Genomic DNA, 14237 nt, shown 5'->3' on the forward strand with positions numbered 1-14237 from the left:
GTGTATATACATTCATACCTACATCATTATGCTATAAATATTAGTTGTATCTACCATGTTTTACCTCCTATGTAGTGTTTCTGAACACCCTATGAGATGCCATACTCAAATAAATGAATTTTATGTCAAACCGATTTGGCCGGTAGCATTTCCAGAAGTGTATCGGACAGGCCAGAAACCATTATCAAGGGCAGAGGAAAAGATGCTGGGACAACAAAGAAGCAAAAACCATAGGAATCTGAATGTTTTACTTGTGAATGAATAGAAAAGGTGACTTCTCTGTAATACTAAAACAGCTAGAGCCTGCAAGACTTGACACAATCAAACAAGAAATTCAAGTGAAGGCCAACTGTAATTTTCTGACAATGAAACTTTATTAAATCAACTAAACTCTAGTAAATGTTGACCTTCTGATCCCTCCATGTGTATTCCTCTACTAGCTGCACCTTTTTATCATCAAACACAAAATGCTTGTCCTCAATCCTCCAAACCATATAAGCATATTTCCTACAGGCCTCTCATCGGTTACAAAGCTGCCAAGACTCGACAGCTGCTTTCTTTCCCCCAGCTGTTTTGGTCCCAGACAAAAGCTATGAAAATTTCACCTGTGCTGATGCTCTCCATTTATTTGGAAAATGGGAGGGGGGGACTTCCTCTGAACATCCACCAGATTCTCTTTACTGTTTCCAAGCTCTAGTTTGTCCTCTACTCCAGCCTTTCCTCAAAGTTGTAAAGCAAACAAAGAAAATCAAGAATATAAATCGCAATTAGACTAAGTTATTGAATTTCCCATTTTTATCCCTTGCATTGGGCTTGTCTTAACACTTCAGTTTTATTCATCTCGTACTTAGAGAGGGAGAGCTCTCAGACATCTAATACAGCGTTAGGATTTTTAGAGTATATCCTAGCAAAAGTAATGATAGCGTATATTTACATCAGTTTTTCTTTAATAAAAAGCTGTTTGAAGTTTATATTCCAATACTAATTCAGGTTATGCCTTCTACATTGCTTAAAAGTAAAAATCCTGCATTGCTCAAAAAAAACATTGCAAAGTAAGATGTTTCAAGAAGTATGAAATCTGAGGCAGGGGAAGAATTCTCATAGGCTTTCTGTCCTACTGTACATTTTTTTTTTTTTTTTAAAGATTATAGTTCTTGCTGTGATTATTAAATGAAAAGTATGCTTCATTTACCTGATCTGAGCACTTCTTTTTCTGATTTGTGCAGTTACTTTTTCTATGTAGTCAGTCAGATACTTCCAAGCCTCTCACTGTAACAGCATGTACCAGTCTGCCCAAAAGATCAAGCAGATTTAGAAAATTGCTTAGGAAGGCTTATAAACACATTTTCACTGGGATTGTGGTGTCTGATTGCAAGGGCCTATTGACAAGTGTCCAAAGAAATCAGCTGAGCACAGAACGGGGTACGGTGGGAGGGAAACAAACTAAATGCTAGCAGTATTACTGCTTATAAAACGGTCCCAGAAACTTACAGTACCTTCAAAGAACTTAAAGATGATCTAGCCTTGTACCCAACTATCAAAGAGCGTGTCACAGCCCTCTTTTGCAATGTGGTGGCTCTTAAAAGAGCCTTTAGAGTGAGGGAATGAAGGATCACAGAAGGGAAGGGCTGCGGCAGGAGGCTCAGGCGCGCTCGCCGCGGATGCGGCGGGCCAGCTGGATGTCCTTGGGCATGATGGTGACGCGCTTGGCGTGGATGGCGCACAGGTTGGTGTCCTCGAAGAGCCCCACCAGGTAGGCCTCGCTCGCCTCCTGCAGCGCCATCACGGCCGAGCTCTGGAAGCGCAGGTCGGTCTTGAAGTCCTGCGCGATCTCCCGCACCAGGCGCTGGAAGGGCAGCTTGCGGATCAGCAGCTCCGTCGACTTCTGGTAGCGACGGATCTCGCGCAGCGCCACCGTGCCCGGCCGGTACCGGTGCGGCTTCTTCACGCCGCCCGTGGCCGGCGCGCTCTTGCGGGCCGCCTTGGTGGCCAGCTGCTTGCGCGGCGCCTTCCCGCCCGTCGACTTACGCGCCGTCTGCTTCGTGCGCGCCATCGCTCTGAGGAAACAGAGCTGCCCCTGAAAACCGCCGGTTTGGAATGGCAGGGCTCTGTTGCCGCGCCGGCTTTTATAGCATGTTCTCCTCTCTGATTGGCTGGCGGCAATACCCCGTTGTTAGTGGATGCTTCCAAATTCGAAAAGCCCGCGCCCTGAAAGCGCGCCTTTTCACCAACCGCCCAACGGCGCTCACCCTCCCCCCGCCTTGCACTCGCCGCTTCTGTTTTCGCTTTTACCTCTTTCTTATAACAATTTTCATAGTCTGTCTCGAAAATGAAAACCTTTAGCGAAAATTGTTCAAGCGGGAAATGGTTAATTGTGAATTATACTGTCCTGAACGCATAGATGATTAATATTTATTTTGTTCTAACTCACTGAGACGTGAGCTTTGAAAAATAAAAGAATAAAGTGGTGTACGAGTTTTCCTCAATAGGAATCTTTATAACGGTATTTTGGGGCTTAGGCTTTTTTTTTTTTTTGGGGGGGGGGGGGGGGGCGCGGGGGGTGTCCAGTTTGTTTTTTTTTTGTTTTTTTTTTTTTTTAAACATAGAATAACTTTAATCTTAAAATAGTAGAAAGTAATACTGTAGCTAGTATGGTAAATGCTTCTGCATCGAGATGAATTGCACACGAAAATGCTCTAATTCAAGGGATAATGTTTTCAACGACTTTGAATTTCTTTCAGCATAAGAAGTATTCCCAGGCTGTTGCTTGCTGAAACACAAACTCCATAAGCTTTCTATTTCTCCCACTGCATATGCCTGCTATGTTTTCCTAGCTAAGAGAGTTGTCCTCACAGCCTGAATAGAGAACGGCGTTTGGACGAAGGGAGGACTGGTAGCGGCACTAGATACGGAGAATTGCTCTAGCTTCAGCAGCCTTAAGTTGAAAGAAGAAGCTTCCTAAGCTTTAATACACCGGACACAGAAAGAATAACGGATGACTTCCTAAAAAACACTTTCAGAGGACAGACTTGGCATCATTCCAGTATTTAAAATTTTACGAGGAGTTCAGGGGGCGACCACCCCACACCCGTACACTTCCACCTGCCGAGCATCAGTACAGAGATTAACATAATTTAAACAAGCCCAATAAGTTATAAATCAGTCAATACGTTATCTACTTCTGCTACTGTTTACTCCATTAGTGAAAAAATACAAAGAGAGATGCCCGCGGGACGATATGTAACTGCCTGAGCCGGGCTAGCTCACTCGCTGAAAGCAGGAACATAAGTTTAGGGTGTTTTCCTATTCAGCTCGATTTTTCGGAGAATAAGTAAATGAAGTCCTAAACTCATTAGATTCTAATTACTTTGATACCGAAATCAATAGCTTTGTATGTTCTCTCGTTTACTTAAGACAATTCCTAACGTGTTAGCAATACACATTTAGTTAATTACTAAGTGCTTAACCACTGCTTAAGAGCCATCTATACAGTGATTTACCAATAAAAGGTAGTTACCGAAAACAATTGAATGCACTCACTTTGCTTTTTTACCAGCTTTGAAGCAACACAGCTCTTTTCCAGCTTAAGTGGGTGGCCCTTAAAAGAGCCTTTGGGTTCTCGAGATGGTCCGGGAGCAGAAAGCTTTAGCCGCCGAAGCCGTAGAGGGTGCGTCCCTGGCGCTTGAGGGCGTAGACCACGTCCATGGCCGTCACCGTCTTCCTCTTGGCGTGCTCGGTGTAGGTGACGGCGTCGCGGATCACGTTCTCCAGGAAGACCTTCAGCACGCCGCGCGTCTCCTCGTAGATCAGCCCCGAGATGCGCTTCACGCCGCCGCGCCGCGCCAGGCGGCGGATGGCCGGCTTGGTGATGCCCTGGATGTTGTCGCGCAGCACCTTGCGGTGGCGCTTGGCGCCCCCCTTGCCGAGCCCCTTCCCGCCCTTGCCTCGCCCGGACATGGCGCTGCTTTCTCCGGCTGCTCCGAGTTGTGAGCACCAGCCGCCCGCGCCGCGGCCTTTATGCGGTGGGAGCCGACCTGGTTGGGGACTGCAGCGGGGAGGGGCGGGGTTCCCGACATTTTTTTCTGCCTCCGTCACAGCTCATGGTGGAACACCGCTTGCTGTTCACGTGCTGAGCAGTGCTGTAAAGTGTACAAAGTAAACAAAAAATTACCACCCCCCCCCAAAAAAAAAAAAAATTGGAACGGCATACATGTTCGTAACAATAGGAAAGCTTTTTTTCCGCCTCCTTGGATTTGTATAAACCCATTTACTATGCATATGTTTGTGTATTTTATCTTCTGGCAGTGACTGAGGTTTGTTTGAATTACTTTAAATTCTCATTATTTTCATGCTGTTGTTCAATTATCATTTTGTTTGCCTTGTATTCAAAGTTGTATAAACTTTTCTTCAGAAGTTTTAATGTTTTGAAATCTCTTAGTGGCTTTAGGAAATTTTCCACAATATCTGTGCTGTCAGGTTTTCTAATATATTGGGCTTCTATTTTGCTTTCCACCTCCTATTTCTTAAATGGGAACTTTGATACTCTCTTCCAATTTCTACATAAGCAATTTTGAGTGTGTTAGCACATATTAAGCAGAAGGCAGAATAGAATCTTTTTTATATTATTACCTTTGTATTAGATTGTGACTGAATCGATGGGTTGAGGCCAATTGTATGAGGTTCGACCAGGCCAAGTGCTGGGTCCTGCACTTGGGTCACAAGAACCCCATGCAATGCTACAGGCTTGGGGAACAGTGGCTGGAGAGCTCCCTGGTGGAAAAGGCCCAGGGGATGTTCGTCGACAGTCACCTGAACATGAGCCAGCAGTGAGCCTAGGTGGCCAAGAAGGCCAACAGCATCCTGGCTTGTATCAGAAACAGTGTGGCCAGCAGGACTAGGGAGGTGATCGTGCCCCTGTACTCAGCACTGGTGAGGCCGCACCTCAAGTACTGTGTTCAGTTTTGGGCCCCCGACTACAAGAAAGACATTGAGGTGCTGGAGCGTGTCCAGAGAAGGGCAACGAAGCTGGTGAAGGGTCTAGAGAACAAGTCCTATAAGGAACGGCTGAGGGAACTGGGGTTGTTTGGCCTGGAGAAGAGAAGGCTGACGGGAGACCTTATCGCTCTCTACACTACCTGAAAGGAGGCTGTGGCAAGGTGGGAGTCAGTCTCTTTTCCCAAGTAGGAAGCAATAGGACGAGAGGAAACGGCCTCAAGTTGCACCAGGGGAGGTTTAGATTGGATATTAGGAAAAATTTCTTCACTGAAAGGGTTGTCAAGCACTGGAACAGGCTGCCCAGGGAAGTGGTTGAGTCCCCACCCCGGAGGGATTTAAAAGACGTGTGGATGTTGCACTTAGGGACACAGTTTAGGGGTCGACTTGGCAGTGCTAGGTTTACGGTTGGACTTGATGATCTTAAGGGTCTTTCCCAACGTAAATGATTATATGATTCTCTTACTTATTTTGCTCATTTGGAGTTACTGCTGTGGGGATTTTTTCCTTATTTTTTACTAAATCTCCTTTAGTATAACTATAGATTTAAATTTCTGCTACCTTAATTAGCAAGAAAATCACCTTTCTCTTGTACTGCATATCAAGCTTTTCAAATTTTAGCTGTTTTTTCATGGGTCTAAATCTGTACTGGAAACAGACAAGATTCTGAATTAGAATTTATGAAAGTAAGGAGCAATCCTTGTCTAAGGATGTTACAATATAAGAACATCCCAAGCTGGAATAACTACTAGACTAACACATAAAGAATGGTTTCATTTTTTCGGGGGGGGGGGGGGGTGGGGGGTGGGGGGAAGGGTTGTAATTTGGTTTTCTTCTGTCCTTTTATGTAGGAAATGAATGCATAATTTCTATGTACTCTTTTAAACTGTGCCGTATTAGAACATATAATACGTAATTTATCTCTATTGTGCTACTAAACTGGAAAGGAGCAGCTTCCCTTATTCTGTTTAGTAATGACGGAATTACATTCCATCATAAAACCAAAGGACTGTTTTGCTCTCTATGGTCATATCAAAAGCTTAAAAGAGGAGCTCATTGTCCTGATATCTCAAATATTGTTTCTAATACTGTCCCTAGATGTTTTCATGGTCAATATCAAATCTATGTCTTTTGGGGGGTCTGGGGTTTTTTTGTTTGGTTGGTTGGTTGGGTTTTTTTGAGAAGAAGATAACAAATATGATTTAGATGAAAATTTTCTTCTCCCTAGCTAATCTGCATTACTTCAGAAAAGGAGTCTATTAAGAAACATGGGAATGATCTTTGCTTCTCCTCTCCTCCAGTGTGAAGCAACCCTCACTGAACTCTTCTAATCAGTTACTATCATTCACCTAGTAGAAGCATTCCCAGCTTTTATCTAGGCTGTAGCAACTGTGCTTCCTGTTGCAGACGTGTAGAGGAATGCTTAGGTATAGTGGTGAGTCTGCTTAGATTTGGTGTAGTCGTAAGCATACCTCCTTTCTCTTCCTGGGAGAAGTGAAGAGGTGAGCCGAGTATGATACTGGGGCTTAAAAAATGTGTTATGCTTGCTACAGTTCTTGTTTATACTGAACTGACAAGTCACAAAACAGTAAATAAATTCGAGCCTTTTCTGCTGTTACTAGCCTAAAGGATTCCATAATAACTTTTTTTTTAATTATGACTTTCGTTTCTTCACTCAGTAGTGCTTCATTAGCAGCAGAACACCACATTTCAGTACCTCTCCCTTTCTGCTCCCCAACCCCTTGCCCATGCTTAATAGTGACAGTGCTCAAGTAAGAGCACTTCAAATTTTGTATGGTTAGCACATATGTAGACTACGGACAGATTCACGAGATGGAATCAAGACAGATTTAATTCTGCGAGATAGAGGCAAATGACTAAGCCTCTAGTGTGTTGAGAACACTTGCTGTCTATCGCCATGATTTGTACACTCAGCTTTTGGTTTCCATTTGTAGGTTTTCAGCCGCCTTGCTTATATTTTGGTTTTGCACTCTCTAGGTAATTAATTCATACATGTTTAAAGTCTAGCACAGTAAGATATGGCTTCTGATTGGTATTATGTCTGTATCGATAACCTTGGGGTGAGTATTTAGAACACACAGTTATTAACTTAATCCTGACTTAAAGAACAGAATTCATGAAATGGAAATAGAATTTAAGGCTTCAACTCTTAGATCAACATTAGGCAAAAAAATTACTGTCAGCCATTATATTGTAAAAATATATATGAATAAACATCTGGAAAGGTACCGATATTTTTCAAACTAGTAGTTTTGAATTTTGTAGAGTATTGGACAGGTTTTTGTATTCCTTGTGCTTTCCACTCACTGGTAGCTGATGCTTCATTCCCTATTCAAAATATTCTGTCACTTTTAAAGGAAAACTGGAATTGCAATCTGTCCTTTGTGAATGAGACAGGTGGTACAGTGCCCTGCTTTGCGCTCTTATTGTGCTCTTGTGATCTGCCATGCTGAAAACATACTAGATCTCATCTGGACTATCTGGCAAATGAAATAAATTGTTCCCTTGTACTGAAAACCTGGGCACTTTTGACAGACCAGCATGCCCCCACAGTGGAGGAGAGCTCCAAGGAGAAGGCTAAAAGGACAATGAGCTTGAGGAACAATGTACTGTAAAGAAAGCTGCGCTTACCTCCACACTAGAGAGACTGGAGGGTTACCATGGTTTTAGATAAGACAGCTGCACCAGTGAGTCATCAGGTTCCCTCAGACAACTTACAAAGAATAATGCCTTCCTGAGCAAGCCAGACCAGCATGAGGGGTGAGGAGGGGGGGCGGTGTATATGTGGCTCAGCCCAACATAAAGTGTAAAAACTGGACAACAGATAAAACAAAGTTTGAAGAGAGCAATGGTCTTGAGATGGTTTCAACCAAGCTATTTCTTCCCAGCGACTGGGGAGACCCAGCGTTGTGACCATGAGCATATAGAGACCAGTAATGAGAATCACGTTTGCACTGTGATTCAACTGTATATTGCAAATGCTATATTACGCTTGTGGTGTGATTTCAGTACATTGCTGTATCACCCTGCTAAATCAAAATCCATGTAATGCCAAATATGCTCAATAAGGAAATTTGATATTAAACATTAAACTCTCCTCATGCATAATATCTAAAAGAACCTGGTTGGAGAGTATTCTACTCTGACAGCACGGAGATGCGGCCAACTGGGACCTGTCTCTACATGTGGGCAAGACTGTAAACTGCACAAGATCTGACTTCTTTCTCACACTTCAGGCTTCTAAATCTACTCCAGTGGTCCTTGTTCTTTGTAGCCCCATGCCCACATACCCCAGCTTCACTTCAGCATGTAAGCTATGCTATAAAGCTGTGCTTACTGAGATCCAGCAGGCCACATAATTTTGGTAAGAAATACTTTAAGCACAGAAAGCTTTTATCTTGAGACTGAGGCCCAAGTCAACGTTTGCATGTGTGGCTTTGCCATTTGGAAGGTATCTCGTGGCAGCAGCATAGTTGCAGAAGTGGTTTATGCTGCTTAAGTAAAACTAGCAAACAATGTCACCTCATGTTTAAATGTCTAAAAGTTACAGCTACCAGCTTCCCAGTGTGTTGATCATGTCTATCTATTTGATAGCTATGACAAGAGATTTAGGGGTACTGTAATGATGAATTTAGTCTAATGATTGGTAGTTTGATAACTAATTTCATTTCTCCCCTCCCCTTTCCCCTCTAGCTGAGGCAATCATAGGTGAAGAGCCCCATTCTCATCTTTTTATTTAAAGGCTGTCCTCAGTCAGAGATCAAAGAGGTTGGACTACAGCCGTGGTTTGAATTGTTTCCAACCTTATTCTTGCTGCCAAGTTCAGAAACTACACAGGGACTAATAAATCAAGAAAAGACCTCTGTCGTGGCCCAGCAGCCTGGGCTGACCTTTGAGGATGCAGTTTGCCATGCACAGAGAGTGGCTTCTTACAGATCAGAAGATGACCCACACAGGGGCAAAATCTTCCAGAAATCATTTCACTTCTCTTGCGCCATGCAAGCTGCGGGCAAGGGCAAGTGCATGTTGTCTGAGTCACTGCTGTGTTGCTCTGCAAACCAGCTGAGGCTGGATGCTGTTTCCTCATGGAAAACGACATCACAGGATTAGTCTCCAACAGCGGATCACAGGAAGGGACACTGAACACATGCTTCTGAAGGAATGTTGTGCTTGGCAGGCACCGACACCCAAGCACTCACACAGCTCTGCCACCACTCACACCTCCTCCTCACCAGGCCAGATGTTTCAGGGTTCCTTTCAAAGCAGTACTGTTTGTGCTAGAATTGCAATTCTGGGGTGTTTCTCTCACACAACAACGTACCAGCTGTCAGGACAGCTGTTCATGGCCAGCCTAGCATGACTTTGGAGTAGTGAGTGTGGTGTGTATCACTCTACCTTGGAAGGAGAAGGCTTGCATGGACCTCACCTACACGACACCATGCACAAGCTGCAGTCTTGCAGGCTCACTGAATAGCTAGTATAGCTGAATAGGTCTATGAAGAAAGGCTGGAGGAACCCCTAGACCAGGTTTGTGGTGTTGGGAAAATAGTAATATACTTAGTTCCTCATGTGAAGCTGTTTTAGGACATGGGAGAGGAGGGATAGGGTCAGTAATCTGCAATTGGATGCAGGGGTGCCCCTTTGCTCATGTTGTTTTCCTCCCTGGGCTCTGGGCTTCTCCCAGAAAGACACCAAAGGACCTCTCCAACAAGTGCTCCAGGTGGTTTCCCAGGAGCAGGGTGGCCTGTGAAGCACAGAGCTCTGTAGCACACCATGCAAATCTGCTCCTGCATTTGTGTAAGGGACAGCAAACAGCAAACCAACTACTTGGCAACCACAGCTGACACTTGACTGCTTGTCTTAAACCCTTACTCTGCTTTCTAAACTGGCATTTGAAGCCGTACAGGTCTCCTGATACATTGACCATTGATTAAACTAGAAAGACGTATCATGAAGGCATTGTGAAGCACAATGTTTCCTGCACAGCTGAGACTGATCAGCTCCTCTCCTTGCCTGGGCTCCTGCAGAGCTGCACTAGGCAGTAAGTTTTGCTGTTGAACTCTGCCAGCTCTTATAGAGTTGTAAGTACTTAGCAGCTGAAGTACTGCCCTGTCCAAACAATCTCTCCGGGGCATAATTTTCCAAGTAATGAATCTACTGTGGGCATCACTGTAGGAATGTATTGAATTTTGTCTTGGGCTGTGTGTTTCTGGAGGAAGCCAAGCCTGGAAAACGATGACGTGCATTGTGACGGTGTCTCCAGACACTACTGCTGTGCTTTGTCTTTGTTACAGTAACACTTGGTTGGAAAACCAAATACTTTGGTTGGAACCCGCAGCTGCTTACAGGGGTTTATTTATGCTTAGGTCTCTGGACACAGCAGCAGGCTTGCCTTTAAGGATCGAGCAGTTGAGAAAGACACCACAATCCCCAGGTTCTGCCCAGGTCAGACCAGTCATTTCCCAGCCCATGCTGATGCAAGTAACTGTTCTGCTTCATGTGCAGAACTTTGGACTTCTCTGTGACAAAGTGCACAAGATTTCTTTTGGCTCATGCCTCAAGTTTATTAAAGTCCCTTTTAATTGAATGTCTTACTTTTGACTCTGTCTACCCTTCCTAACTTAGTATCATCCACACATGCTAAGGGTACATTCTCTCTTATCATCCAGGTCGTTACAGAAAACACGAAATAATATCAAGTATTCAGCCCTGGGGCATTCTTTTCATTACTAGTTGCCTGCAGACACTAGGTTGTTAACTACAGCCCTTTGACCCTCTGCTACAGACAATTTTTAAAATCTAACAACCTGTTGATCCTGCCCGTACTCCCTCAGATCCCAAATGAGAATGCTATGGGAGATGGTTCCAAAAACATTACTAAATGCCAAGTGTATTGCATCCAGCACTCCTCCCTTGTCAACACAGATAGCCTCTAATCTATAGTCCTGTGATAATTACCAGTACCTAGAGATCAGCATTTTTTGTTGCCCTCCACCCATCATCAAGAGCCAACTGAACCAGTTTCATTTCTGATCATTGCTCAGTCTCACTGATTCTTGGAGACCCCTCTATCTTCCCAAATAATATTTTCTACTCCATATTAGAAATTATTTCCTTACTGCTAACACTGCAGCAAAGAACATTAGCTCTTTTATTTCCTACAATGTATACTGAGGAAAGATGACTTCCTTCTTCTTCATGTTTTAAGTGTTTGAGAAGAAACTTAGGTTTATCAGCCTTCTCTTTGAGTCAGGGAGCTCCAACAGTATGTGCCCTTCCGTTAGGAAATAGATCCTCGACCTCTCTGATAATTACTGTTGCTCTCTTCTGTGTATTCTCTTATTGTTCACTTCTGAACCTGAAGTTCAGTGCTAAAAACTAGGCCTAAAATTCCAAGTGAGACTATACCTTTCCTGGCTACAGAGGAAGATCTTCACTTGTCTTGTAGATGTTGTCATTGTGTTCCTTTCCTAATACCTCGTAACATACTGTTGTTGATTCATTGTCAACTTAAAGCTATAACCTGAAGATCCAGATCTACTCAGGTGCTAGTCAACTGCTGCTATCCAATATTTATAAAACTGATATATTTCTTTCCAGGTGAAGTATCTTACACATTTTTGAAGACAACGTCTCCAATTTATCAGGCATTTTTCAATACATAAACTGTCCTACATCATTCTAGCATCTCTTTATTTGTTGGTACCCATAGCACTTCTATACGTGTCCTGTAGACCATAATTCAGATCATAAATAAAATTATATTAGGCCTAGGACTGATCCTAGCAGAACTCTGACACAGCATTTTAATTTCACAGTTGACCATCATAAATTTTTCAATATAACTTTCTACCCTGGGGGAGGGGGGTGGGGTGTGTGTTGTGCTAGACCAAGTTTCCCTGATTATTAGTTTCACTTCTAATATTTTTCTAAAATGAAATGAAATGAAACAGAGAAAATCTGCAGTGTATCAGCCAGCTCTAGGGAAACATTGCGTCCTCTGCTGATGCTCTTTCTAAAGTTAATTTTGGAGCAAGCCAGTTAAGCATTATTTTAATTTCTTCCCTTATGTCTTAAAAACCGATGTCTGTTTGAGTACTGTAAATTCTTGTTTTCATTCATATCTTGCTTGAATTTGGCTGAGCTGGTAATTAGTACAACCTGATATCAATGAGTTATTCCTTCCCCAGAGTGTGCTGAGTCTGTTAACCCGAGCAATGCATAAATCTGTAACCCAGAAAGCCTTATTATGTGCTTAATTCTTGCCCATATTTTTCAGATACCTTAAGAGTAAGAGAGTGGCTGCATAGGCTGGGTGCAGAGCTGTGTCTACTGTGTATTATCACAGGTAAGCTTTCAGCATCCTATTTCCCTTCACTCAGCATGAAGGGCTAGAACTACCTTTGATAGCTTAGGAAATAGCATCTAATCACATGCATATCCTGAGTGCCACTGAAGGGGTAGGACGTAGGTTTATCCTGTATCTCCATCCAGAACTAAAAGTGGGAGCAGTCCTAAATTCTGCTCCTTGAAATCCTCAGATCAGTGCCTTCTTCATCTGCTTTCCTTACAAAACCAAAGACAATCTTGTCCTTTTAAAACTTGTCAGAGAGTAGGGACAGCCATCCCTATGTGCTGTGGATGGAGTTCAAGTGACTGACGCTACTTAGGGAGCAAGATCTGAGAGCTCTTCTCCCATCTCTTTCTACCTCCTGTCTTTATCTCTAACCTGCAGCCTGTTTATGGGGGAGGGGAAGGAAAGCTCTCCTCTCGTGGTGGGCTGAGAACAGGTTTACAATAGCTTGAAGGGAAACTTGCCCAAATGTGTGGATGTGAGGGATGCAGCTGGTGAAGAGGACCCACCCCTGAGGCTAGAGCTGCACTCTTGCACCAGCAATTACTGTCCACTGCCAGCTGCTCCCAGCTTCCTGACCCCTTTCAAGTGTAATAAACCAGAGTCGTAGAGATCTAACACTAAATCGTCAAAGCTACAGAGATTAAGGCACGTTAAGCTTCTTTCAGTCCTTATTCCCTGAAGAACGTGCATTACATTAAACAGACACGGATAGTTGACAACCCTTCCCGGCTTTGTCTTTTGTACCACTTACAGTCAGATTCTGCTTTACGGCCATCTCCATTCACCTAACCTGGAAAATAAGCATAATGCCCTCATCTTGCTACCAGTAACTCTCTTTTTACCTCTCAGAAAAATATTCCTACTATTCATTTGTGTTACCAGCCTGAGCTTTCAAACTCTATGGCTACCGGGGACTTGGTCTAGTTACTTGTGTAGGAACGACATCACGTTCACGAGAAGTGTGGCAGATTTCACAGCCTGCTTCAGTATGCCTTTCAGTCTGTTTTTTACTGTGCGGTACTGAAAAGCTTAATTTTTCCCTTTCTCTGCTTTCCCTTCCTCTCCTTCAAAGTACTTATTAGCTGGCCTACATGCAGACACAATAAAATAAAAATAGAACTAAAAAAGATTATGAAAAAGTGACAGTTCATTCTTTTTACTTTTGTTGTTCTAATGTATCTGATTTATCCTTGCCATTTTAATCTATCTAATTTCAACTAAAACTACTTACTATTAAGTATAACTTAATTGTGTCTTCAACATTTAATGTATGAAAATAAATGCCAGGGCCTTTTGCAACATACTACTTGTCTTCTAGAATCTCAAGTTCATCCATGCTAGAAGAGATACTCTTTGCTGAAATAGTCCACTGACGTTTTGCGTGACAAGTTTTTACAAAGTACAATGGGGCAAAATATTAGATTTTGGCTTAATTTGTTCTTTTCAAGCAAGGAAGAAAATTCTGCCTGTTTTTTTTAATTAGAAGGCAATCGAGGCTTTTGTCTTCTGATTTAATAAAAAATTAACCCAAACAATTCGTAGCAGTCCTTAAAAAATTTAATTAATTTCTGTTGTCACCTTGTGAGACTTAATAATTAAGTGGGATCATGATAATTAAAGCTGGTTCTTATTTACAAAGATTGTCTGAAAATTATTTCAATATTCTGAGGATTTGGATGAAAACCTAAATTGGCGAGTGTTTTTCTTTTCCTTTAAACAAGAGAATGGCAGGTATTATGAAACCTATGAAAAAAAAAAACAAACAAACAAACAAAAAAACCCACAACAATCTGTGTCCAAATATTTATAGGTAATATTGAGGCTGAAGCCTTCTGTTCATCCAGGCCAGATTTCCACATTATTCATT

At 42.8% G+C, this 14237-nt stretch overlaps 2 protein-coding genes across 2 annotated transcripts; both read right to left on the reverse strand.

Moving 5' to 3' along the window:
- Positions 1 to 1358: 1358 nt before the first annotated feature.
- Positions 1359 to 2150, reverse strand: LOC309590203 (histone H3.2). The gene has a single exon (XM_082311240.1). It carries the CDS (start codon positions 2051 to 2053, stop codon positions 1643 to 1645), a length of 411 nt encoding a protein of 136 aa, XP_082167366.1. The 5' UTR covers positions 2054 to 2150; the 3' UTR covers positions 1359 to 1642.
- Positions 2151 to 3523: 1373 nt separating this feature from the next.
- LOC309590136 (histone H4) lies at positions 3524 to 3982 on the reverse strand. Its single transcript, XM_082311105.1, has one exon. The coding sequence runs from the start codon at positions 3955 to 3957 to the stop codon at positions 3646 to 3648; it is 312 nt and encodes a 103-aa protein (XP_082167231.1). The 5' UTR covers positions 3958 to 3982; the 3' UTR covers positions 3524 to 3645.
- Positions 3983 to 14237: the final 10255 nt, after the last annotated feature.

Source organism: Platalea leucorodia (genome assembly GCF_965183815.1).
Source record: "Platalea leucorodia genome assembly, chromosome: 4".
Taxonomy (NCBI): domain Eukaryota; kingdom Metazoa; phylum Chordata; class Aves; order Pelecaniformes; family Threskiornithidae; genus Platalea; species Platalea leucorodia.